At 41.6% G+C, this 25,170-nt stretch overlaps 2 protein-coding genes and 1 long non-coding RNA gene across 9 annotated transcripts; all 3 read right to left on the minus strand.

Moving 5' to 3' along the window:
* Window positions 1-313: 313 nt before the first annotated feature.
* ptges (prostaglandin E synthase) lies at window positions 314-6,512 on the minus strand. The gene is made up of 3 exons (XM_047045298.1): window positions 6,151-6,512; window positions 5,961-6,043; window positions 314-4,496 (listed from the first exon to the last, which is right to left on the minus strand). The coding sequence occupies exons 1-3, from the start codon at window positions 6,256-6,258 to the stop codon at window positions 4,247-4,249; spliced, it is 441 nt and encodes a 146-aa protein (XP_046901254.1). The 5' UTR covers window positions 6,259-6,512; the 3' UTR covers window positions 314-4,246.
* Window positions 6,513-8,378: 1,866 nt separating this feature from the next.
* LOC124484273 lies at window positions 8,379-9,703 on the minus strand. The gene is made up of 2 exons (XR_006957952.1): window positions 9,328-9,703; window positions 8,379-8,886 (listed from the first exon to the last, which is right to left on the minus strand). It is a non-coding gene; the product is annotated as an uncharacterized LOC124484273 (long non-coding RNA).
* Window positions 9,704-10,744: 1,041 nt separating this feature from the next.
* usp20 (ubiquitin specific peptidase 20) lies at window positions 10,745-25,162 on the minus strand. Of its 7 annotated transcripts, none has more exons than XM_047045678.1 (25): window positions 25,089-25,162; window positions 24,187-24,269; window positions 23,946-23,999; window positions 23,737-23,799; window positions 23,405-23,596; window positions 23,163-23,265; window positions 22,752-22,821; window positions 22,439-22,552; window positions 22,105-22,204; window positions 20,764-21,301; window positions 20,421-20,570; window positions 20,129-20,241; window positions 17,512-17,684; window positions 17,148-17,242; window positions 16,197-16,230; window positions 16,036-16,081; window positions 15,691-15,871; window positions 15,336-15,462; window positions 14,987-15,156; window positions 14,718-14,799; window positions 14,411-14,519; window positions 14,202-14,304; window positions 14,021-14,089; window positions 13,717-13,879; window positions 10,745-13,196 (listed from the first exon to the last, which is right to left on the minus strand). In XM_047045678.1, exons 2-24 carry the CDS (start codon window positions 24,265-24,267, stop codon window positions 13,722-13,724), a joined length of 2,925 nt encoding a protein of 974 aa, XP_046901634.1. In that variant the 5' UTR covers window positions 24,268-24,269; window positions 25,089-25,162; the 3' UTR covers window positions 10,745-13,196; window positions 13,717-13,721. The 7 variants fall into 7 exon arrangements, with proteins under 7 accessions (XP_046901634.1, XP_046901630.1, XP_046901632.1 ...); XM_047045674.1 differs by lacking the exon at window positions 25,089-25,162 and adding an exon at window positions 24,642-24,941 and having other exon boundaries at window positions 22,126-22,204; XM_047045676.1 differs by lacking the exon at window positions 25,089-25,162 and adding an exon at window positions 24,642-24,940 and having other exon boundaries at window positions 22,126-22,204; window positions 23,459-23,596.
* Between the last annotated feature and the right edge of the window lie 8 nt (window positions 25,163-25,170).

Raw genomic sequence — 25,170 nt, forward strand, 5'->3', positions numbered from 1 at the left:
AACAGATGTTAGGGGTAGCTATCTAATATCTGTTTAACAAAATTGATTCAAGTACATTTAATTAATTACAACAGCCAACAATGCCCTGGGTGCACAGGGCAAAGGGACCCAGTAACATATCTGTATCCAGGCAGGGGGCAATGTTACCAGAGAGATATATTAGGGTGACTTAAGCAAGTCATGTCATCATGAGCTACCTGTTAGCAGGCGATCTAACATATAAGCTTTGGGGGACTCTTAGACTCAGTGCAGTTTGTTAGTTGTTTGATTGAGGTGATGGGTGTAATGATGAAAGACTCAAGTCAGATAAAGCTGCAATGCATATGAGGGCTTTATTGTTAACAGGAGTTATGCAGCAAATTCTCAAAAGTTATACTCGAGTAACAGTAGGCTTTACCTATTAAAAAGTACAAGTAGAAGTGCCCCAATCAAACATCACTTGAGAAAAAGCATAAAAGCATCAGTGACCCAGAAATGTAACCTACTTAAGTCAAAAGTACATATTCAGATTAACAGTTAATCAAGCAGACCAATTGGGTGTGAAATATGCATTTCCCTAAATATAAAAACAGTTCAACCTTATTTCTCAATAATAACCGCATTCATGGCTTGCCATCTTTGTTAAAAGACAATCTGACCTTGTCCAAGTAATCAATGCAATGATATGTAGCCTTCATTTGTCTGCTGTTTCCTACATTATAAATTGCTTATGTTATGTTGATCAACATGTAGGCTATTGGTTCTCTGTTCAATTGTCTTACCACCAGGGACGGACTGGGAGTAAAAATAGGCGCTGGACTTTGATCCAGACCGGCCCACCAGAACCGGTCCCATATACGCCACCACAGCGAGCGCCCTGCTAATGCATGCAAATTCTGTGCCTGACACTAGACCATTCCCGTTAATAGACAAAGGCCATGACTCTTTTTCTTCCCGTCTTCCCGCCATTTGTTTTGTTTCATGTGTTAGCCCATCAAACTCTTACTAAAGCCAATAACAAATATATCCTGTACTGTTCATTATATTTCCAATTACTTCATCATTTTATATAATTTGAACTTGCGTATTCTGTTCCCTCGCGTTATTTCATCCGCTCTACCTTTGAATGAATTGATTCCTTCAGAGGAATTATTATTACATATTAAATCTAGGTTTCCTTGATGTCCTAACCCCTAACTAAATAACTGATTGTAGATCAGGTATATTTATTCTAAACCCCGCTACACATCAGACTCATCCTCTGCGTTTGTTGGGAAACCGCATGGTCAAACAGTCAAAACATTTTACAGATACCACAGGCATCGGTTTCCAGAGTTTCACGGTGTGCTTTAATTCCAACATCTTACACATTTTATGATAAATGACCAAGTTCTAGAAGGAATCCTGTCAAAAACTTAGTCAATGTATTTCTCAAAAACTTGCTGTGGATGGTGAGGAAAGATTGGTGGACATCGTCCGTGCATAATCAAACCACTTGGCCAGCCTCCAGTGATTCTGATGGAAGCTTAAAACTATGTATTGCAAAAAGGAAGTGCCGGTATTACCGACTCATAATCCTTAGTTTTTTTCTATCATTTGATAGAAAAAAACTGTAGCTTTTTTCTATCATTTAACAGTGAGGCTGCAAGGCTTACACCATTTGCTGTGCTCGTATGTACCCTTAAACAACGGTTCACGTCTAGGCCTGCCTTCAAGGGCAGTTACCCACGGGTTTCCTCCCCTCCCAGTAACCCTCTTTGATCTCGCTCTGCTATAGTCCAACACCCCCTATAGTGTTTATTGTTTTGTCATGCTTGTTACTTGTTTATATCTTGTAATAAACTACTTGTATTTTTGATTCACCAGCCTTTGGTCCAGTTCAGTCCTGACCCATCCTAATGGGGAACTTAACAAACTTGAGCTTCCCGAACCTCAGTTATATCTAACTCCATTATATGGTTCAAAGTAATTGTTGGACAAACACGGGACAGTTCCTCCTAGCTCCACACAATTCCTTCTCCCCTTGGTAGAAAGCCACCTGGTCATTGACCATCATTTAATTTGAGTTTGAGACCCTGGTGTGGACTTTCCCTTGTTTCCCAATGGTTGGTTTTGAAATTCCACTGAGATGCCATTCCATGAACTAATGTTTGACAAAGAGAGAAGGAGTGAGGGTGGTAGGGAACAAGATAGGGGTAAACCCTTTCTCTTCTCTTCCTCTTCACATGTCCTTGAAATAAGGGCAAGTCCTGACCTGAGACCCCAAAGCAAACACACACACTGAAGTCACACAGAGGCTGTGTGTATACAGTTTAAACAAGGGATATTTCTTTGAAATAACTACTTGTCATGGTGAGGAACACCATAGTGACTACACACAAAAAATATGAGTGTTTGTGATTGTATAGTCTGCACATGTGAACCTTATGTTAAAGCATAGGGCCTATGTGTGTCAGTGCATGTGTTAATGTGAATGAGACTGAGATGAGTGTGGGACCAAAAACAAGGCAACCTTAGCCAAGATAATCATGCCTATGGCTGTGGTCTCCTGGCTGCATGTGTTTCTCTCTCCTTCTCTGGCCTCATCTCCTTATTTCCCCAGACAAACATTAAGATTTACAGCCTCAAGCTTTTTAGCCACCAACCACTCAGCTTCCAATCTTTCCAGCTCCCCAAGACCCAATATTTCCAGTACCCCACCTCCCCAGCCTTTAAAACATTGGAGAATCCAGCTTTTCAGTAACCCAAACACTCACTTAGATTTACACTTAGATTCTTCCAAGATTCTTTCTGTAGATCCCTTGTAGCACAGAGCATTACGTAACAGGAAGCGGTAAGTTGGAGCTCAGCCCTGTACTCTGCATCACCAGACACAGAGAGAACCCAGAAAGAAAAACAGTAATATCACGCACACAACCGCACTGCTTTTCCCTCCCCCTCTGTCAGGTCAGAGGAATGTCTAAGTCTTTACCCCACTACAGACCAGAGACAACCAAATGAGTGCAATAGTCACTAGTTGGCTCCGAAAGTACTCATTACCATGTTGGGCAAATAAACAGGCCAAAGATTAAATCTGTACTTTTTGAAAATGCATTATTTAAATAAATATACATATAATAAAATACTGCTTTGGCAGAGCTACATCTCATTTGTGTAAAGCAAACCATTACAGTTCTTAAGGGATTATCCAAGAGAGTGAAACAGAGCAGATTCAATTCCAGTAAACTGTTTTAACTTGTCTATGAAAACTTGGCTCCTCATTGATGTGTAAATCTAAGCTCACTGCCAAAAACATTGGTTTCTTCATTTAACAAGAGAAACATTCAATAACAAAGCACAGTCCAAAATAACTTAGCATAAATATGAATTTGAATTTATGTCTTCAGAATTCACAAATGTTACATATGTTACAGATATACTAATAGAAGCATTAGTGTTGCATGCCCCCGACTTCTGTGTTAATGAAGGCAACTTACAAATAGTTCATTTTCCACAGTCTGGGGCAACCAAGTGTAAAGGAGCAGTGACAACCTTCATATACAAGTAAGAATGAAGTCCCATATTGCATGATCAGCTGCCAACATGGTGGTAGTTGCTTTGTAAATACACAAACTCATGAAAGGGAAATATGGCTCTGAGATGTCACTTATCACCTCTCTGCTCTTTGGGTCATGTTGTAGGACAACCCTTGTGAGCTGAGATGTAGGACAACATCCCACATTGGAGTTCTCAAGTTTTAAACCATCCATAATAAAGGATAAAAGAGTAATTAAATAACCTTCATTTTGTGCCTTTAAAATACATTCAAAAACTACAATCTTCTTTTAAAATATTGCATCGCCTGCTGACAGTGAGTGTTTAAGACTTGGACATGGATTCGTAGGCAGTGTAAGCCAGCAACAAACACAGCGTGGTCAAATGGTATTCAACAAAGCAAGAACACAATTTTGACAATAACAAAAAGGAAGATAGAATAGACAGCTAAAAAAGCAGCAGTCTTCTATTTTCCCTTCTGTATGTACTGTGTTTAGGGTCTCCCTCATGGGAGATACTGGATGCCTGTATGCAGGCAAAATGACCTTTAAGACGATTCACACATTATCTTGGTCGCTAACTCAGACAGAACATCGAACCAGTGTAGCTCCTAGGGTACACAATGACAAATGACATATTCTATGTATGGTAGTTCTTGTGCATTCGATCTTACAAATTAAATTTAACAACCTCCTAGCCACCCTTTTAAGAGTGTGGCATTGATGTACTACAGTCATGCGTATGAGGCCACCACCATGAGGACCTGCACTGCCATTGACACGCAAGGCACCTGGGCAACAACATATGCCAGGGAGCGTGTGGGCGCTGGCAGGGCGCACAGGTATGCCATACTGTGAACAAGACGACTTACAAAGAAAACTAGGAAGTGACAGCGCGCCAAAGACAGAGATGGGCTAATTAGAGAGTAGACAGCACCCAGGAACAGGAAAGGGAGGATGTTCTCCATGTCGTTACGGTGAGCCCTGAAACAGAGAGAAGCAAACAGGGAGGTTGATAGACTTCCAAAGAGGAAGTCCAGGAAAAAGGTTGTGCTGGACTGTATTATACAATCATCATGGCCTCAGTAAAACAGCTGTTTCTTATTAGAAATCTTACAGAGATTTTAACTGTTTTGACGCAGCCTTCCTGGGCTTGATCAACAACAGAGGGTCAGCACACATAATTACATCATCCACTGACAATCAAGACACAAAAACCTGTGGTTTAGCAAAAGGCTGCTTTCCCCATCTTTTATATTATTCTTTCAGTATTTTTAAAACTCCGGGTTGAAATATATTTTGTGACTCAAATTAAAATATTAATTTAGGGATTTCCTGTATGTGACTACTCCATCCTGTCAGCCAGGCACACTCAGATAGCCTGTCTGAGACAGGGCAAAACTTCTCACTAAGGCATCTGCAGGCAGCTGCTGTCTCCTTATGCTAAGGCCATCAAGGAGTACAAGCAGTATTCCTAATAAAATCATGATTAACAAATAAGGTGCAAATCATTGAGAATCATAAAGAATCAACAATAAAATAATTGTGGATAATCTTCAGTTCCCAGAGAGGGCACAACAGTAATGTTTCACATATGAAACAATATTTCTCTAGCCTATATTCTTGCCTGCCATGAGGGAATCTCATGTATTTTGAGAGTTTGCATGTCATTATTTAGTATGTTTCCATCAACACTTTATAGATAGATCTGGAAAAGTGTGTCTTACAGGACAAATGAACCCAAGAAAACTCTCCAAGAAAAAGTTCCAAGACATGCAAAGTAAACTGTTTCCTCTCCAATGTGAAAGCAACTACTGAGAAAAATATGTTTCTGAGACCAACCCTAATAAGGTTAAGGAGCCGAACAATATGGTGTTTTAGATCAAAGTCTGATAAATGAATAGCCTATTCGTGCAGCCTACATGTAATATTTAAAAAACGGCATGACAACATGTTTATGAGACCATTTGATTGAGCAAACCTTCAACCAACTGGTAAGCTATAGGAGAAACATGCTGAAAAAACATGTTCGTGATTGCCTGCATTCCCAACCCTGGTTTCCTGCCGGGTCTATAAAACGGCACCTGGGGGAGTAACAAAAAAGGGATGGAAAGTTTTCTTTGAAAAACATGTTTTACCCGACGTCGCGGATCATTTTCCGACAAGTTAAAACAAACATACAGTTACCCACAGCCCCCGGGCTTGCACTTTCAGTAATATGAAAATTAGGATATTCATAACACAAATACAAAAGAGTGTCGATTCCTTTGGGGTACGTGTTAGCGCATTACTAGTAAAAGTATCCATGCCCACGAATACAAATGAGGGTCAATTCCTTTGGGGGAGGTCTAAAAGCATTGTTAACGTCCCAGTCCTTAGCAGGTGTATGGATAGTTCTAGATAGAAAAAAGTGCAAGAGAAAAGACAATATAACAGTTAGGGTCTCACCTTCTGCACCGTTCTACGTCAGGGTCCTTTCTGAAGTGATCTAGTCCTCCGTGCCTCAGTGCGTCCTCCGGGTTCGCGAATGCCTTTAACGGGGATAAAACGTAGGCTACAAAGAGGACGGGGGAATTGCCTTGATATGATATTGATAACATAACCGGTTAATAACTAGCTATGTCATGACACCACTCACCTTTTTGCGCAGCCTCATTTGTCCAGTTATGGTGGCAATGATGTACATCTTCAATACAAGGAGAACACCGTAAAAGACGAAGCACGAGAACACAGTGTTCAGCAACATGATTACTCCTATGTTTTCTCTTCCGAAGCAGGAAAAATAGAATCCGAAATCCACGTCGGTTAAGTAAGTGTGCGCTGTCAGCTTGTTAATTGGTAAATTAGACGAATTGGCTGTGGAGCTTTTTAACTTTAGGGTTTGTTTGCCCTCCCTGAAGCATCTCTCTCTCCCCCTCTCTTCCTCTGTCTCTAAGTTGTTCCCTCTCTCTCCCTGTCTCACGCAAGTTAGTCCGCTGCGGAGGTGGAATTATAATAGTGCCCTGTCAGTGCTATCTCGAGCAAAAAAAAAGCCTCGGTTTATGTGGAGCGTGTATAATGTGTTTGTTCAGACGCGTCAAGCTGGAGATGCCGATGTTGAAAGGAATGAATTGGACCATTCGATTTTTACCAAGCACATCAATACCACATCTTATTATTTTATACTTTGAACTTATTATTAATTAACCCAACTATAATTTATTGCATAATACTGATTCTGGAGGATCCTGCACATCATTTCAATCGTTTGTGTGTAGAGCAAGGCCATAGCAATGGAGTCAACATTGGGGTGGACGAATGAATTTTATGATAATTTCGTGCGTGGTTGCCTGTCGTAGCGTAGCACATTTATAATCTTATATCAATATATTGGGGGGACATTTTGACCAGATTATGATTACGGCCTTGGTGTAGAGCAACCCTCCTCTCTCCAATTGGTTGTTGTTGAACTTTTTGGCCTGGATGTAGCCCTATACAAGTCTAGCACAGTTGTTAGACAGGCAGGTGGTAAAATGCGTGAAAAAATCGAATCCCTGCTGTGGTGTGATTTCGCATAGGCGGGCGACACAATATGAACCAGTTTTAACCATCCCAACTCTTACCAAATTATGCTACAATGGTTTTATTTACCAAGCTTACCGTTTTACATCATTACTGTCAATAATAAATAATCAATAATATCAGAACCAAACATGCATTACTTTTACATCAACTGGACATGTTAAGTAAACTGCTTCCTCTCCAATGTGAAAGCAACTCCTGAGAAAATATTTCTGAGACCAGCCCTGATAAGGCTTAGGAGCCGAACAATAGAACCAACATGCTTTGATTTAGGTCTACGTTTTAGCCTATGTGCTGCTTTAGATCAAAGTCCGATAAATGAATAGCCTACATGTACATGTAACATTTTAAAAACGGCATGACTACATGTTTTTGAGATCATTAAATTGAATGTAACTTCAATCTGGTAAGCTGTAGGAGAAACATGTTGTAGCTAAAAATAAAAATAAAAAACATGTTCGTGATTGCCTGCATTCCCAACTGAAGGTTTCCTGCCGAGTCAATAAAACAACCCCGCTGAGAGGTAACAAAAAAAGGGATGGAAAGTTTTCTTAAAGTTCTCTCCATTAAATTAGACGTTTGGTCTTCTCCTTTCATAGACAGATGGTGTCAGACATTCTTCATTTCAGCCAAAAGTATTTTTGGTCTCAGTGTCTGGTTGGACTAGAATACACAGTGAGGAGGGGACAATTTTTTCATCACCCTCATGTTAAAGAACCGAACAGGCATTTCTCACATAAGTGATTTACACTAAACATCAGACATTTGTCCTCAGACAGTAACAGAATACAATTATAAAATCTGTGTTGATGTATGAAGTCTTTTTTTTATTACAGTTCATGGTTTGATTTGATATTTGAATTGCAATTCTGAAATTTCTACATCCATTCTTCCAGCTCAGATTGGGTTTAGTGGGTTATCTTGATATTACTTTACCCCTCTCTTTTGAGATGCTCAGAGAGTCTGTTCCAACACAGCCCCCCTCTGAAAGACTGAAAAAGCCCCCCTCTGAAAGACTGAAAAAAAACAAGCACAGACATCTCAGAAAAATAATCAACCATAACCAAATAACCAATCCATAAATCTAGTCAACTCTCTTGCACACACCCTCACAACACACACACATATTTAACCAGTTGTTTTTTTTGTTCACGTAATGAAACAAACAGAAAACATTTATACATGGTTCCAGTTTCTTCTGTTTTCATCATTTTGTTTCTGTATGGGGTCAGATGGCATTGTGTCCTTGGTCAGGCACTTCGCCCTATTGCCTCAGGGGGAATGTCCCTGTACTTATTGTGCTGGTGTCATCGCAGCAGTCTTCAGCATCCGAGAACGAGGACATATAGTGGAAACCCGTAGCCCGATGGTACCCTCCCCGGGCTGCTTCAGGCAGTGTAGTAAGCTCCATCGCCCTGCAGGTCAAATGTCGCTCTGACACACTCCACATGTCTATCAGCTGGGAACACATGCTATAGCCCATTGTGCATGAGCCCAGGTAGACACGTGATTGCTCACTGACACAGCAACAAACTAAATGCTGCATTTGTCTTGTCCTAGACAGACACGTGTCACGGGTTACTCACTGTCACTCACATAGACACACAGAGATAACAGAAAAGTGAAGGAGACAGACAATGAAAACACACAACACCCTCATATTACCAAATCAAATTTCCCCAAATTGACGTAGGCTAGTGATGAAGTAGGTGAGTGTTTTTGTGTGCGTGTAAGCATTGATGTACTTGTGAGTGTCTTCTTCCGGGAATGTGTTTCTGCAACTTCTCCCCCGTCAAAACTCTCGCCTAGGGCCCTAGGGGGTGGAGCACAGGAGAGTAGAGATGAGAGAAAATGTTTACTGTGTTTACCAGGTTTCTCATTTTCTTCTCCTGGCTAACCACACCCAGACAGATGTCTTGCTTCCAGTCCTGCTCTAGGACACAACAGTGGGTACAGAGAATTCAGAGGTCACAGGGTCATAGAGTTGTTCCCATGACGCACTGTATCAGAGTGAACAATGTAAATATTTAGCTAATTCCACAAAAGGTTGCCAACAGATCTAGCCTAGCCCACAGAAAGAATACTGGAGAGTGTATACTTGAGCTTTTAGTGTGTTTTTGTCAGTTGTGGAACCATCTTCTTCCTTACAAGAGGTAATTCTTTTTGTCAACCAGAGCCCTGCTCTCTGACACAGTGAAGGGATTACATATCATAACTTCCTAATACTAATATACTAATATGATCAACTACTTACAAACAGACAAAGTTATTTTCACCAGCCAAATATTCCACTGATGTAGCTGCATCCAAATCTTGATGTAGCTGTAGTAGTCATCTCATTTAGTATGCCCTTTAGTACCCTATTGCCATTCCGCATTGCGTGCCACTGTAACTTCCTCTTACAAAGACGGAGACTGCAAAACAAAGCTCCATGTAACCTGTCTAATGAGTGATTACAGTAATGAGTGATTATTCCGGCTCACAAGAGCAGATCTGAACACGTCTTTCTGCCGAACTGTGACCTTTCCGCTTAAATAATGACATCATTCCTCTCAGTCAGAGTCACATGCAAAGCATGTCTCGTTGTCTACAAAGAACTGAACAGCCAATGATGTCAGCTGCAGGGGTAAGTGAGAGAAAGTGGGCTGCTGCTAAATGTCTGACTGCCAAGGTGCCACACCCCAGCTCATAGGCAACACCAAATATGGGCAGATCTGGCAGCTATGAAGACGCTTTTTCTACCTCTCTATTTTCCTTTTTTTCCAGCATAGCCCATTATTTAACCTGAGCCTACATCCTTGATCAAGCATATGAAAGCTTTGATAAACTTGAATCTGCTTCTTTCTTGTTTCTCATCTAGAACATTAAAACCGTTACCATGGTTCATCTCCTGCCAAAACCAAACATGCATGCATCTAGTATGTGATAGTTGTGAAACAGTCCTGACAGAGAATTTGACAGCTTCATTTACAAGTTCAGTGTCATACCATGTCAAGTCACTAGGACAGTGAAACACACTAATGTTTTGAAACAGTAAACCGATGCAGCAGCAGCATGTCTGTGTTTGGGTGTGTGTGAGATGGAGTCACTGACACCCCTAAACAGATAGTCACAAACATTCTTCTGACATACACACCAGAACAAGCTGATGGATGACTAACACAAAAAAACATAAGGATGGCTCTGATGATATATTTATTTCCCAGCATGCAGCAGGGGTCAGTACTCTAAGAGCTCAATCAATCAGGAGTTACTGATCCTCAGAATTACTTATTGATCTGGTGATTATTCACACTGGCAGAAACATCCTATCAAAAAGTCTAATATCCCATCAATCATAAATCCAGACAAACAGTGATAGGGCAATTATGTGACTCGTATCAAAAACAATTCTGATGATTGGAGCTGGGAGGGTGGCGCTAATTTGCTGTACAGTACATACACATAAACAATCGAAGAGCTATCATTCGTTAGCTGTAAAGACAAGTAATCATCAGACTAAATATTTTATCCGGACGTGTGTTGAAATGAAAGAAACGTTACTTACTTTGTAAAGTGCTTTCTTCACCTGTGCTTACTAAAGCACTCTTGGTTTCCCTTCAACCTTCAAGAGTGTTTAAGTAAGCCTTGAAGATGCAAGTAAGTGTACACCAAAACAAATGCAAATGGAAGAAAAAAAACAGGCATTTATTAGTTGTTTCCTTAGTTATGAGTACATCAGTTTTACAGATAGACATCAGAGAACACTGCATGCCTCAGACCCAGTAGTCTACACCTGTTAGCATCAAGTGACTCTGACCAGCAAGAATCATGAAGATTCACACACTGAAATACGATTTAACACAAAGTCCGGTTTTACTTTTTTAAATAACAACAAAAATGTGTTGCATGAATCCTTCCCAAATTCTATATGATCTAATCAGGGGCGGCACCAGATTTTTTTTATGCAGGTACTGAGTGGGTGCTAGATCATTGACAGGGGTAACTGAGCAATTATATATATATATATATTTTTTTTATATAAATAATATTAATAAGTGAGCAATATTTTGGGGGGGTTCTATCGTGGTGCTTTGGTCTTTCTTGGGGGTGCTGAAGTACCTGCTGGCCCCTCCCTAGCGCCGCCCATGGCTCTAATGTTCACTTGGACTTTACTCTTACACCCATACACATGGGTGTGTGCCACTGTGTAGAAAACAAACCCAAACATTAAATACAAATGCACTAGTTTTGGATGCAACAATAATGAAGACATATCACTGACAGTTAAAATGTTACTGTATCACTGCAGTGGGTACCACAACGCTGATAAAACCATTAAAACTGTTAGCTTTCCTCCTTCTCAAGCTTTGAAAACGTATTATGCAGCATTTGTCATTGCACTTCTCCAAAGAAAAGAAAAAATACAAATGTTACATTTTCAACAATACAGATATTCATAATCAGGAAAAAAAAGAAATTAATCAAGAATAATTTCTTTAAAAATAGACACATTTTTGTGTCTTCATCTGAAACTGAGTAATTACTCAATTGAACAATATCTTTAGCAATTCCACAAGCATTGTGGTATAATTAGTTTTATTTAATCGTGTAATCCACTGTATTTTGTACACAACAAAAGGATGGGTCACTTCAATAGTCTCCAAATTTGACAGAAATAAATTGCAGACAAGTGATCCTAAAATAGGAAGATTATCTTTAAATGTACACTAGGATACCATCTGGGTATTATGGGTAATTTTGTCAGCTAATGTAGCCAGAAATGTTTCTGAGGTCAACTCTGTTGTAAAGACTGGTTGAAACACATTCTGTCAACTCACCCTTTCATGGTAATCTAGAATACTGAGACTAATGTGTTTCACAAGAGCTGAAGGGAAGAATAAAAATGTAATCACTCTGCCTGGCAATTCCATGTTCATGTTCCTACTAGTCCTCATCCTCAAAGTCGTTTGATTGTTTATTGATTCTAAGAACATCAAACCGATTGAAACGAGTGCCATCCAATCCAATTGTGCATATGCATATATCCATAATTGGATGGGATTCAAGGGTTTGTTAACAGAAATTGTGAGGGTGGAGTTGTCTTCTATTCTCTCGCAGAAGAGAACCCCCACTGGACGGTGCAGGCTAGTGAGTCATCTGTGATAAAAGTGCATTGTGGGTTATATAGTCTTCTGTGATGGCAAGAATACCTATAATAATCTACCTATCTCCTGTGTCTCTAAACATTAAATAAATCACTTATGGAATACTTTTATATACATGTAAACTTATACTAAGACACCTCGGATCACATTAAAACTATCCATTTATTCGGTTTTCAATAAATTAACACTTTAAAACAGATTGACTATCTTCATACAACTGTGGTAATCCAGGTCCTGAGTGACTCCAGTCCTGCAAACTCTTCACAAATCATGATAAGTAAAGACTGGTCATAACCAGTTCATATATATGTACAACAATCAATTCACTATGGTTGTCTCAGGAACAAAAAGGAAAAAGTGCTAAAATGGTGCAGAGTGCTGCTGACGTTACAGAGTTACTTCAGCCGGTAGTTATTTATGTGGCACAGTCGTCAAGCAGCAGTTAACACATGTCCCTCTCATCCCCCAACCTGGTCCAGGAGACTGATATCTCCACTTCCAGATTTGGTGACATTCACCGTGAAATAGAGTCAGAAACTGGTAGCATTCAGATTGTGACAGAAAACCTGGAGTATTCCAAACCAGGTAGATATTTGGAACCTGGTAATGGAGGCTACAGGGGTTGTGACATCAGTCAATCTGGTCCGGTGCCAGCAAGACCAGGTAAGCTTAACAATTCACACAAACTAGCTAGCAAATACAGTGGCCATTTTAACACGCCACAGCTACCCACAATGCCCCACAGAGGAGGAATGACATGTTCTTTGTTTCCATTTAAACATCTTAAGATTGGTTCAATAAATAGCACACTCCACTACAGTTATGATAGGAAGTATTCAAGTACCACAATGTCTTTCGCAGGGGACGATAAAGAGACGCTACATTTTAAACATGGCGCTCCCAACAAGGCTTCTTCTTTCATGCACATTCGTCCAAGGTTCCTTTGAAAGAAGGAGTGAGGAGGGAGCCAGACAACCTGGAGGAGAGGGAAAAAGTTGGGGAAAAAAAAAGTTGAGAAAATCTAGTCAAGGATAATTAATCAAGAACAAATGGACAGGCCCACCGCTGAATGAAACCAGAGGTTCATTGCAGACAGTGATTTTCAGATTTATAAGCTCTTTATGAGTAAATATGGTGATTTCCACATATACACCCTCTGGTGCACTAAAGGAATGTAGTGAGGAGAGAGATCATGTTCAGCTTGTTAAAGACCAGTACCAGTCAAGTACAGGATCCTGGTAGGGTTCTGGGAAGGTATTTGTGAGGGCCCGAAATGTTTATCCATTCCACACCCCCTACAAAAAGAACTGTCTTCTCTATGTGTGCTAATGTCTGTAATGCGTGACTGTGAGCGTGCTTGTGTGTGTGAATGTGTGTGAGCATGCAAATGTGTGTGTGTGTGACTGCGTATGTTTGAGTTCAACGTGTGTATGTGAGTCAGATGTGTAATCCGTGTGTTTGTAAACACGTGTATGTGTGTGCGCACACTGAGTTACCTCTCTCATAGCGCCCTGGTCTCTGCCTCAATCTTCCTTTCCCCAAACAAGCTCTCTGTGTTGGCCGGGGCCACAGTCTGTCTCACTGCTATCTCTGGCCCTCCACCGTAGATCCCCAGGAGGTACAGCCAGGTCTCCTCTGAGATCTGGCCATAATCGGCCCCTATAAGAGAGAGGTGGTGGTGGGGGTACCCCACAGGATGGGACGGACCCACAGTAAGAGACACCATAAGAGACACAGAGTCTGAGACAGAGCAAATGTGCTTCAACATATAAGATTATGTGCCATAACTTTGTTACTTGCCTTGTTTGAGCTGAATGTGTCCTCCTTTCATCACACCGATCTTACTGTTGTCAATCGGCCCAGGAGGCTCTTAAAAACAACACAAATACAATCAAGTCACATCCAAACAAAGTGTACAAGTGGATAGACGGTTGCAGGATGTGGAGAGGTAGTGACTGTTTCGGGTGCTGTCTGGCCTTACCATTGTCTTTGCCCTTGACAAAGCTCTCCCACTCCCGGAACCACTGCATGCTGATGCACAGGATGACGGTAGGTGCTTCCTCTGCCTGGAACTCCTTGTTTAGCTGCATGCACGCGCACACACACCAATGACACAGTAGTTCATACTGTACACACACACAAACAAAAAGGTGCGGCACACACCCAAATAAAAACAATCCTCTGGCTTACCTTGATAAAGGTGTCAATCTCCACCTTCCTGCGCTTGGCCAGGGCTTCAATCTCAACTTGGCAGATGGCACACACGTACAGGTGGTTCACTGCTGGGCCTCCTCCAAAACTGGAGATACAGAGAAACCAATACATTCCTTTTTATTCATTTTGGAAATGCTTGAGTAAAAAATACAAATGGAAAGTACAGCAGAAAATCAAGCACCAGAAGTGCATAAGTTCTAACAGTATTTTCGGCTCAGGAATGAAGGGACAGTGAGAGACAGACAGAATGTTACAGACAGGACCAAACCAATTGACAGCTGACCTGTTGTAGAGGTACTCCCAGACGTTCTGGGGTAGGATCACCACCAGGTCATCTATGTAGTGGTACTTAGTAGGAGGAATCCCTGGACACAACACACACACAAGGTTCTCATGATGTGACCTTATATAAATCAAGGTTGTCAGTCACTCCGACCTTGACTTTACTGAAAACATACAGAAGTCAGCATGACATGGTTTGCTGTTGGGAGGCTTTACAACACATGTTTGCATGTGTGTGAGACCCCGTTGGAGGCTAGATTGGTTCCTCACCTCCATGCTGACAGAGGAAGGTGTAGTTGCCAATAGGGCCAGGCTCTGTGAAAGTGTTGAACTTGTTCAGCCATTCTCTGGAGATGTAAAACTGTAACAGGCTGGGTTCCTTCATGTTGGCCAGAGCCACCACTTTCTGACGCTCTCGCACGGAGTCCTCATTGCTCTTCCTGTACCAACACATGGGCAAATGTATGGGTACACACACAGTCATGTTATCTGAAAAATTATATAAACTTAGATTGATAAATTAAAAACTTGATTTCCATAGACCAGCTTTAACTTGTGTTATCTTCCATTTCAGCTGTTCAGTAACAGTTGTGTTTGTATGTTAGGTCTGATGTTTGACCTGTAGAATAAGACATATGCTTCAGCGTTCTGCACCACCATCTCATGGACCTCGGTCACGTACTGGTCATCAAATTCATACCACTGGCCGTTAATCACATTCTGACAGTAGGCTATGTAGTGGCCACCTGGAAAGACAGAGGGTTGAAAGAGAGAGGGAGAAAGATTAGAGGAAGGTAGAGAGAAAGCCTCAACAATGGGGAGATAAATCACACAGGAGAAGAAAGGCGTGGAAGAGATGAAAGAGATACGAAAGATTAAGAGGAACTAACAAATGGCTGCTTTTAGCGGTAAGCACATTCCTACAAACGAATTAAGCTCATGCAGTTCTTGTTATGTACAGAATGAAAACTGACTTCCTGCAGTTCCATGGTGACAGATAACGGACAGTAGGTCATAGGTGGTGATCTGGGAGGGGCTCTCCTTGGCCAGGAAAGGTCGGAGGTCAAGGCCCTCCAAGGGGAAAGAGACGTGGCTGTTGATTTTGAAGGAGTACATGACCTCGTGGCGAAAGCGCTTCAGGTGAATGCATAGAATCTGTGTCAGGACATACACACACACACGCACTGATGAAACAGGATATGACTCATCTCCAAATGCTTAATTATCACTCACCACACTTTCACCAACAGGGTTTAAAACAGGATGTCAGAGTGTGGTGAAGTCCACACATGACCAAGGCTGGCAGAAGAAATGTTTACCTCTGGTAGACGAAGCACTTTGCAATATTTAACACCATTTCTCAACCTGCCGGAAATAAGCGGAAAGGCGTGTGCTGATCTTCCTTTGATGATAAAGGAAGCAATACTAGAATTCTGAGTAAATATTTCACAACTTGAGAAAAAAGTTTTTTAAAGCTCACTTTTTACATCTTTCACAGCTGTACATGTTGTCCCCTGTAAAACAATGACATAGGGATATGAGTTTTGTAGAAAAGGTCTGACACACTGAACTCCAGAATACTACAGCCACTTTAGTTAAAGCTGGTGTAGACAATGTTGTTGAGAAGCACCTTCTGTCATATTTGCCAAAATAAAATTCACGTCTTGATAGCAACCAATACATCTAAAGGTTTGATGGTAATATGAAATTGACCTGACATCTGTGTGCTTTGCAGGACTGGAATAAACATGACAAATCATTAAGACTCTCTCTTGGAAGTCGCTTTGGATAAAAGCGTCTGCTAAATGAATAAATGTAAATGTAATGTAAGACCATTCTGAGACTAATGATTGGACGGGCTACCTGTCTGTCTATCTGCGTGCACTCTGCCCCTGCACTCATTGTGCGTTACTGTCGTTTTCAACCCGGCTAGGCAAGAATGGTAGAGAAAGAGCAGGCAATAAATTCAGTTCCAGATTTCACAGTTAAAAGATGAAAGTAGTGTGTACTAACGTTAGCCATGTTTATGTTCATTATGATAGTGTTATGTGTGTTCTTACATGTGAATGATACATGGGGTCATTTGTGGAAAAAACGGTGCTGTTCTCTCTCGTGGACTAACTTAACTGGTCTCCCGGCAGTTCTGCAGTCAGGCAGCGCGTTCATGTGTTTAGTGGGAATGTCTTTGAAGGGAGGGGGTGGGATTTTATGGTTTGAATCATTTGGAATAGAAGCTAAAATAGCTAGCTTTGCAAAACTTGCCTACACCACCTTTAACATTGAGAAGATTGGGGTAGAAACTTTGAACTAAATGAGTGAGTGTTCACTGAAATCTTCAAAAGCATGTAACTGATGTGTTTAGAGCAGAGCCTGCTATGGATAAAGCACGAGTTGGTATATTTCTTCATCTGTTTCTTTTTCTTCTTCCTACCTTTGAGTTCATCAGCGGCGAAGAAGGCAGCGAGACAGTCTTCCAGGGTTACCATGGGACCCCAGAACCAGCTGGGGATGCAGGAAACAACAAATCTGCAGGAGGGGGGAGAGTAAAGGGGAGAGGAGCAAGTCAAGGACAACACAAATCAAGTCAGGGTGTAACAATTTTTTTTAAACATGTAATTGCCTTTTTAACTCACGCTGTATTTTTTTTGCAAGCCTCTTATGAATGCAAACACTCAAGTCCCCCAAAAGTCATCAACTACTCTTACCTCAGCCCCTCAAACACTGCCCACTATATACTAACCTCCTCCAAGTCCTTCCTGACCCTGCTCTGTAACCTCTGACCCCTGACCCCTGACCTCCGTATGGAGTCCATGATGTAGGAGATCCAGCCCTGGGAGCCATAAGTGTCTGGACAGACGCCGGTCTTGGCGGGTAGGTTCTGGTGGATGGAGGAGTGGAGCTTTGCCAGATCCTCCTTTCCTGGGATAGGAAGTGACAGGTCCTGGAAGGTCTCCACTGTTGTAGATACCTACCAGAGGGATAATCAAATTGTTGAGTTATTATGAGAACAAGTACTACTTTATCATTCTTATCGTATATCATATTATTCAGCATCATCTTCTTGGTCTTATTGATTGTATTGATTCACATTGATAAGTATTAAGTATTTTGGCCCTGTGGCTGAAGGAGGCCTTCTGATAGGTTGAGCCTGACTGATATATGATAACCGTCTTGTCTGGGATTAAGACCATGCCCTGTAGGCTAATACCTGTTGGTTGTATTTCTTCTGTTATCATTTCAGGGCTGTACACTAACCTTTTCCACTGGTGGCACTTGCGCTACTAACTTTCAGTTACTGGCGCAAAACATTATTTGGTCGCACAAATTGTTTATAGTAAGCCACTCTGGATAATAATGAACAATAATGAACCTGTATTGCATACATTCCCATGGAATGAAAATGTAACTTTATGAGGTTATTTAACATGAATGAGTTCCCCTAGCCTGCCTTTGCCCCAGTGGCTAGTTTGTTGATGTGTAAACCAAGCCCTGGGTATTTTTCTCCCCCTTTGAGAAAGTTAAAGCTCAAATGCTCCGATCTGAAAATCTTCCCCTTATGTCGTCATAAGAGGAAAGGTTACCTCCCCTTTCTCTGCTTTGCCCGCACAGAGAATTTGGCCCACCAATGACAAAATGAGCTACGACCGTGCGAGCGTGATATTGTTTTTTCCTCAAGAGATATCATGGCAGTTAGCCCCGCCTCTCTCCTCCTCATAGCATTTAAAGCTACAGACGAAGAAATGGCACATCCTAAGGAAAGCTCATTGTGGGACTGCTCGTAGTGGCTGTAATTCTGCACCAAAGCTGAATTTCGGGAATGAGACTTCAGATAGAGTATTAGGGGACCACTAAGGCCTATATAAAAGCATCCAAAAACAGCATGCCATATTATTTGCCATCTTTTAAACCACATGCCTTCTTCTTTCTTTAACATTGATTGGGATAGATTTAATGCAATAGAAAATACAGTAGGCCTGCATTATGAAGTGCAACATTTATTTATTTTAGATTTCAACATGCTATGGTTGGGGCACAGATGGGCAGATTCCTGAACTTTTAAGGAAAAAAACAGATTTGAGTTTCTGAAAAAGAGGACACCTCGTCGTGTCGACGCAGTTACAAATTTGGACAGTCCTGCAATTGAAGGCCCACAGAATTTACAGTAGGCTACACACAGTGCATTGCTCCGTCTTGGTACCTTAACCATTGCAGCCGCTGTCAGTATTGCCATAGCAATACTACTCTTTGAAACAAGTATTGCCTCATTTTCTTGGCAATACTACTTTTTTTGCAGACCTTAGAGGTTTATTTAATTTAGAAGACTTAAGTAAACTGTAATGATAACCTATGACCACTGGTATTCTTCGAACCACTGGTGTCAAAATTCATATGTCTGTATCATTCTTACTCACATGCGCCGTACATGGCGAATTGTCCGCTTTGTTTTAACACGTCAGATTGAGTAGCCTATATGCGATTGCTGCGTGCGTCTTGACGAGGTTGATTTTCTTTTTAAATCAACGTTAGGCTACACCATTCCAGGAGGGGGGCGGGGGGGTGTGGGGCTAAAGCCAACTTGATGTGTTGAATGCACAGAGCATGTTTTAAAACATTATTAAAATCAATTTACTGTTTTAACAAATGCTCAAAATAAATCATAGCATATTGCATAAAACATAAGCACACAGATAATCAGTGATACATTTGCGACCCATTAAAAATTACGGTCGCAATGGCATTTCAAAAGGTCATAAATTCAACCATTTCGGTTGCAGTGTAGTACCCTAAATTTATTTCCATACAAAAACTGTGCCCTCTGACCTTCATGCCTCAAGAGAAACTTTGCAGCAGACCATACGCATGTTGGATGTTTTCATTATTCTTAAGTCATAATTATGCTCTGCGTAACAACTCTCTCCACTCAGATGACTGATAAATGCATATAAACTCTAGATAGAAGCCAGCCATAAATTCTATTTTGGTAAAAATCCATACGGGTCTGTAGGACATTCCATCAGAGACGAGTTTGTTCAGAACTTCTGTATGCAGCCCAACAGAATTACTTTCATATGGCACGAAAATGAAGAGAATATTATCTGCCGCATCCAACCAGCGCATTTGCAAACCATGGCTCTGTGAAAAGTTTAGTGGCAAATACAACGTTCCATCCCTGTATGTGACTACTCTCCAACCATTAACCTTTTTTTATTTTCTTTTTTTCCTTGGGTCAAAGAAACGCTATTTGTTTCTAGACATAATTCAGGTATTTTGTAGCATTTGATAAGCATTGCAATCTCAAGCTATTACATATCTCAATACTGTTTGTGTACAAGAGGGGCACTAGTTCAGGTGTGAATGGGTATTGCGAGGTTCCCATGCGAGTAGTGCCCCCTGGTGTACAGCACAGCTCACCCTGTCACAGGTGAGACACTGGACCAGACTGAGGATGGAGCCGTCAAAGATGTCAGAGATGACACTGCGGTAACGAGACTGCTTCTTCTTCTTAGCCCCCAGCAGGAGCTGAGCTGGAGAAGGGAGAGAGGGGAAGAAGGAGATAAACAAAAAAGTGAATAACTAGTTTGCTAAAGTCTTTTTTAGTACTTAAATGTGTAGTAGGACACAGAAAAGCATTGAGAGTTTATATGTGGAGAGGAAAGAGAAAAATAGAAAAAGAACAATTGTATAAAAGAGACACAGACAGTACCTTTCTTTAAGGAGTAGGCGGGGGGGGCGGAGCGGAGGGGGCTTGACCGTGAGGGGCTGGAGGAAAGTTTGGGGTGGTGCTCCTGAACAGAGCGAACAGGGCTGCAAGGGCGAGAATGGGCGCGGGACATTGATGCTTCATTGTCTGGCTCTGCGGAGGGGGTAATGTTGTCAACAAAAAGGAAGGGGGTGGGGTTATATGTATATGAGATGTAAGTACCTGTCACACCGGATAAATGATGTAATCCACTACATAAAACCACAAGTTCAAGAAACAATGCATGCAACTCACAAACTTAACACACACTCTAGAAAACCACCACACTCCCATTAGAAGCTCATACCTGGAATACTGTTACTCTGTCCTTCTCCTTGTATTTCAGCCTGAGTTGGTTCTAGACTTGGGGCCTGGGTCCGGGGGCTGGGGGGGGTCACCCCCGCTTCCTCCTCTTCCTCCTTGTCCCCCCTTTCAGAAGTCCCGTCCTCTGCCGCTGTGTCAACGTCTGCGTCCTCGTCCATCTCCTGGGACCCCCCGTGGAGTGGTGAGCCGGACACCCTCCTCTCCTTTAGCCTCTCCTTCTCCGAGATTACCCCGGCTGGCCCCCCGCCACCCCCCACCCCAGGCCTTGGTCCAACACCCTCGTCCTGGATGAGCAGCTCTGCGTCCCCCAGCCCCCCGCCCTCTCCCCGGTCGCTGCTGGAGCCTGAGTCGCAGGACAGGAACTCGTCCTCTGAGGGGGAGCGGTCACCATTCCGGTGCTCGTCCACGTCACCCCCCTCACCCAAGGCCATCCCCCCTCCCACCCCCCCATCCTCAGTTAGAGGCTCCTTAAGCTCCTCGTGCAGCTGGTCCATCAGACAGCGAAGGAATTCTTGGGTGTCCTGCACGGAAACAAAGTGGTGGTCTGGTTAAACTACACACATTAACATGCACACATACAGAGTGAAAGGCACAGAAACAAATAGGAGGGAGGTGGAGGGATGGATGTAAGGATTTAGGAGAAGCACAGCTGGTTAGCTAGCGCTTGTGCTTATATGCGTGGGTGGAAGTGTGTTTTACAGATAGAAAGAAACTAGCTATAAATCCCAGTTACCGAGGAACAGACGGATAATGTGGGTTTATTTTTTTATTTATTTTTTTGCCATTTTTTTTTTTTTTTCATTTTGTTGCCATTATGAGGCCTGATCCATATAAACTACAGAGTGGAAGGAGCAATGCTTTGAGATAAATTTGTATTTATTTATTTATAATACTGTGGTCTTATGGACACATCTTTGTATACTTGCAGTCAGTATGTAAAGTCTGAGTATAGGTGTGTGTGTGTAGGATACAATGTCAATCAATAGACTATAAATACAATCCAACACTGACACCATCTTGGCTCTAAAGTGGTACAATTAAACAGCATATTGCATAAATGTCCATAGCAGTTGCCAAAACTATTCTAGGCAAATTTACCCAAAGGCAACAACACAGGCATTGGATTTTGGGTGATCCAGATAACCTCACAGTCTTGCTCACACCCAACTTTGAAATAGCAATAACTGCAGTGGTAAGTAGCCATTCAGCAACACAGGGGAAGGTCATTTCAAGGAGGTTATGTGGGCTCTTGAAAGGGTTTAGGGATGGCGGTTAGGTCAGGGGTTTGAGAGGGGTGTGTGGTCGGCCGTGGCTGGATCCCTACCTGCTGGGAGGTTCCCCCTACCTGCTGGGCGTAGCCTCGGAACATGGGGTTGACCAGTTTGATACCATGGGAGAGAGTCGTGGGCACAACATAACTGGGCCTATAAGGGGGGAGGAAGAGGAGGAGGGTGAGGATGGTCACTCACTGAATTTGTCAGCAATTAATACAAAATTCATTCAACATATGTTCTTTAATGGGAGTGTTTTGAGTTTTATCTGAGTTTATATATCTTTGCTGCTACAGTTCATGATCTCACTGAATCAGGCCAGCAACAATGGGGATAGAAATTAGACATGAGGTCTTGTGTAAGTGTCTGTACACGTGGTTTGTTTACCGTTTCTTGTGCCAGAGTTCAGATATGAGCTTCTGATAGCTCTTACACAGTGCCGGCTTCTTATCTGTCCTCACCAGCCCGCTGCAGTCCAGGAAGAACTGAGTAAGAGGAGGACTGGAAAAAAAGGAGAGGATAGAGTCGATGTAAAGAGGAACGTAGAGGTTTTTTTTTATATATCTGAAACAACACTCAAACAACAACAAGGCCACATGCCACACATCAATCAAATCAGGATGTTAACAAGTTGTCTGAAGAAAAATACTAGAAAAGAGAGAGAACATGTAAACCGTCCAAAGACAGAAAGTGACCTCACCAGTTGGACAGGGCTTGAAGGGCTGCGTTCATGTAACAAGAGTTCCCGATATTCTTCATTCCCGTCAAGCCTTAGGAAAGGAACAAGCAACCAGAGCAACAAGACCATTACTTCATTACGGCAGTTGTTTTCCCATGTTGTTTTACTGAACCATACATTTCCAGTCCATGATTATCTGCTGAACTTCCAATATTCAACATGTTTGTTGATTGGGCTGAAAGCATCTGCTAAATTAATCAATACAAACATAATAGAAGATATTTGAATAGTCAAGAACTAATCTAATTACTTTCTTATTCATAAAAATAGCTTTCCATTGACTAAGCATGAGATCTCTCAAGCTAACTTGCTGGCAAGTTAGTCTACCACAACAAGTTTTGTAACAGTGACAAAAAGAAGGTCTGTACTCACCTCTGGGTTTGAGCTCATCTTCCTCTGACTCGGACCCCTCCTCCTCTGCCACCGCTATAGGCACTGCCTTCAAATTGTGTCCTACATTGTGATGCACTGTATCCTATAACATCAGAATGTTTTATAACTGTATGTAACTTCATAAGTTACACCAACAATAAAAACCAACAGCTGCTCTGACTCTTCCAGTCTAAAGCAAATCATATTGATGCGATTTTTGTCATTTCTGATTGGTAAAACACCTGTAGACAGTTTGGAGGTGAGCAGGTTGGGCTGATCTTAGTTCGAGCCCGTACCTGCTCAGAGGTTTTGCGGTGGTGGTGGGTGAAGGAAGCAGGTGCCGTAGGTCTCTGATCCAAAAAGACTTCCCGCTCACACACGTAACACCATATCCTAAATGTGGTCAGGTTCACTGTTAGGTTATGCTTCTTTGCCTGGGAAACAAACATAGACACAGGCACAAACACCCACCATTAATTTATCATATAGACTTCCGTCAACTTAAATGAGTATGAAGGTAAAGGACCATAGTTATAGAAGTACAGTCAGAAGAGCAGAGAAGTATTGTGCTTACGTGTGCATGTAATGTGCTGTGATCCGAAAACGACTCGCCACACCCAACATATGGGCAGTCACTCTAACAATGGGAACACATGGCATTACTGGTTGAGTGACGCATAATACAGTAGCCAAATTGGATCCTTGAGTAAAGTTAAATGATACCTGATATTAGTCATATTAAAAATGGTACAGACAGAGGAAACAACAGGTTATTTTTTTTACCTGCAGACAGGCCCAGAGGTTGGGACCTCCAGCTCCACATGACTGGCATGTTCCCTTTAGAAGACAGAAAAGTAGGTGGCACTAGCAATAGTCTTGGAACCCTATATTTTCTCATTAGTGTGATTCTATATCCAGCATTTTGACATCCAATGGGAATGATAGGGATTGTCTGATTTTTTACTTAAAATGTATAAAGCCACTTCTTGTATGTCAGGGAAGATAATGGTTCAACAGATCCCACCTTGGATTTTTGCAGAAGTTCCTCCTTGGTGACCTCTCCTATGGAATCCAGATGAGGACAGTTGTCCCTCTGATCTTCCATATCTGTTAAATGTTTTCAGATGCAGATCTATCACAACACAGGTATATAAGGGACCATGGAGGTTAGAAAAGCATTAGAAGATTGCAACGTAACCATTTGAAAAACTCCAGCAGAAACTGAGCCAGGCGTACGAAAAGTTTAATTGGCAAGACACATTAGCGAGCTAGCTATAGTTACTAGCCATCTTATCTTACAAAATGGTTTTGATCAGCTAGGTAGCTCATTGTGTGGGCGTAAAACAGAATCAAAAACACCAACAACAATTTACACGTATTTGCAGCTTGTACAAAATTAATGTGACATTATATCACTGCCTCCGACTACAATTTGATAATACCGATATAGCAAGCAATGTTAAAAGAAACCTCGCTAACCTGTCCACCACAAATGACAGCTCTGCAGCAAATGAAACAGGCCCTGTTTTCCAGCTGCGATCTCACAATTCGTTGATGGCAGTGTCAACAAATCATTGTAAAGTAAATTAATTATATTTAACAACATAAATCAGTATTAAATAAACACTGGGAGAAGTTCATTTTAGAGTCAAAGTGTTGAAAATTTAGTTGTTTTGGTAGTTAGCTAAAGGTAATGTCTGTTGTGCTAGCCAGCCAGCTAGCTCTAGCTAGCTAATACATTCCCCACTGCAGCATTGACTATATCAAATGGCTTTTCAAGAATAAAAGTCAGCGTCTGAAGAGGTCCATTCCTTTTGTATAAAAGGTTTTACCGCAAGCTATATTTGATGCGGGTATAAGGTAGTATATGTGGTTGTATCTATCTGTTACGACACTGTACTGATTTTATAAATAAAAGCAATTTACCAATATGGATCCTTCCATTTAATTCCACAATAATCAAATATGTGTAATGTGCTAAACTGTGTACCAAATGAAACTCGGCGTG

Source organism: Hypomesus transpacificus, chromosome 22 (assembly GCF_021917145.1).
Source record: "Hypomesus transpacificus isolate Combined female chromosome 22, fHypTra1, whole genome shotgun sequence".
Taxonomy (NCBI): domain Eukaryota; kingdom Metazoa; phylum Chordata; class Actinopteri; order Osmeriformes; family Osmeridae; genus Hypomesus; species Hypomesus transpacificus.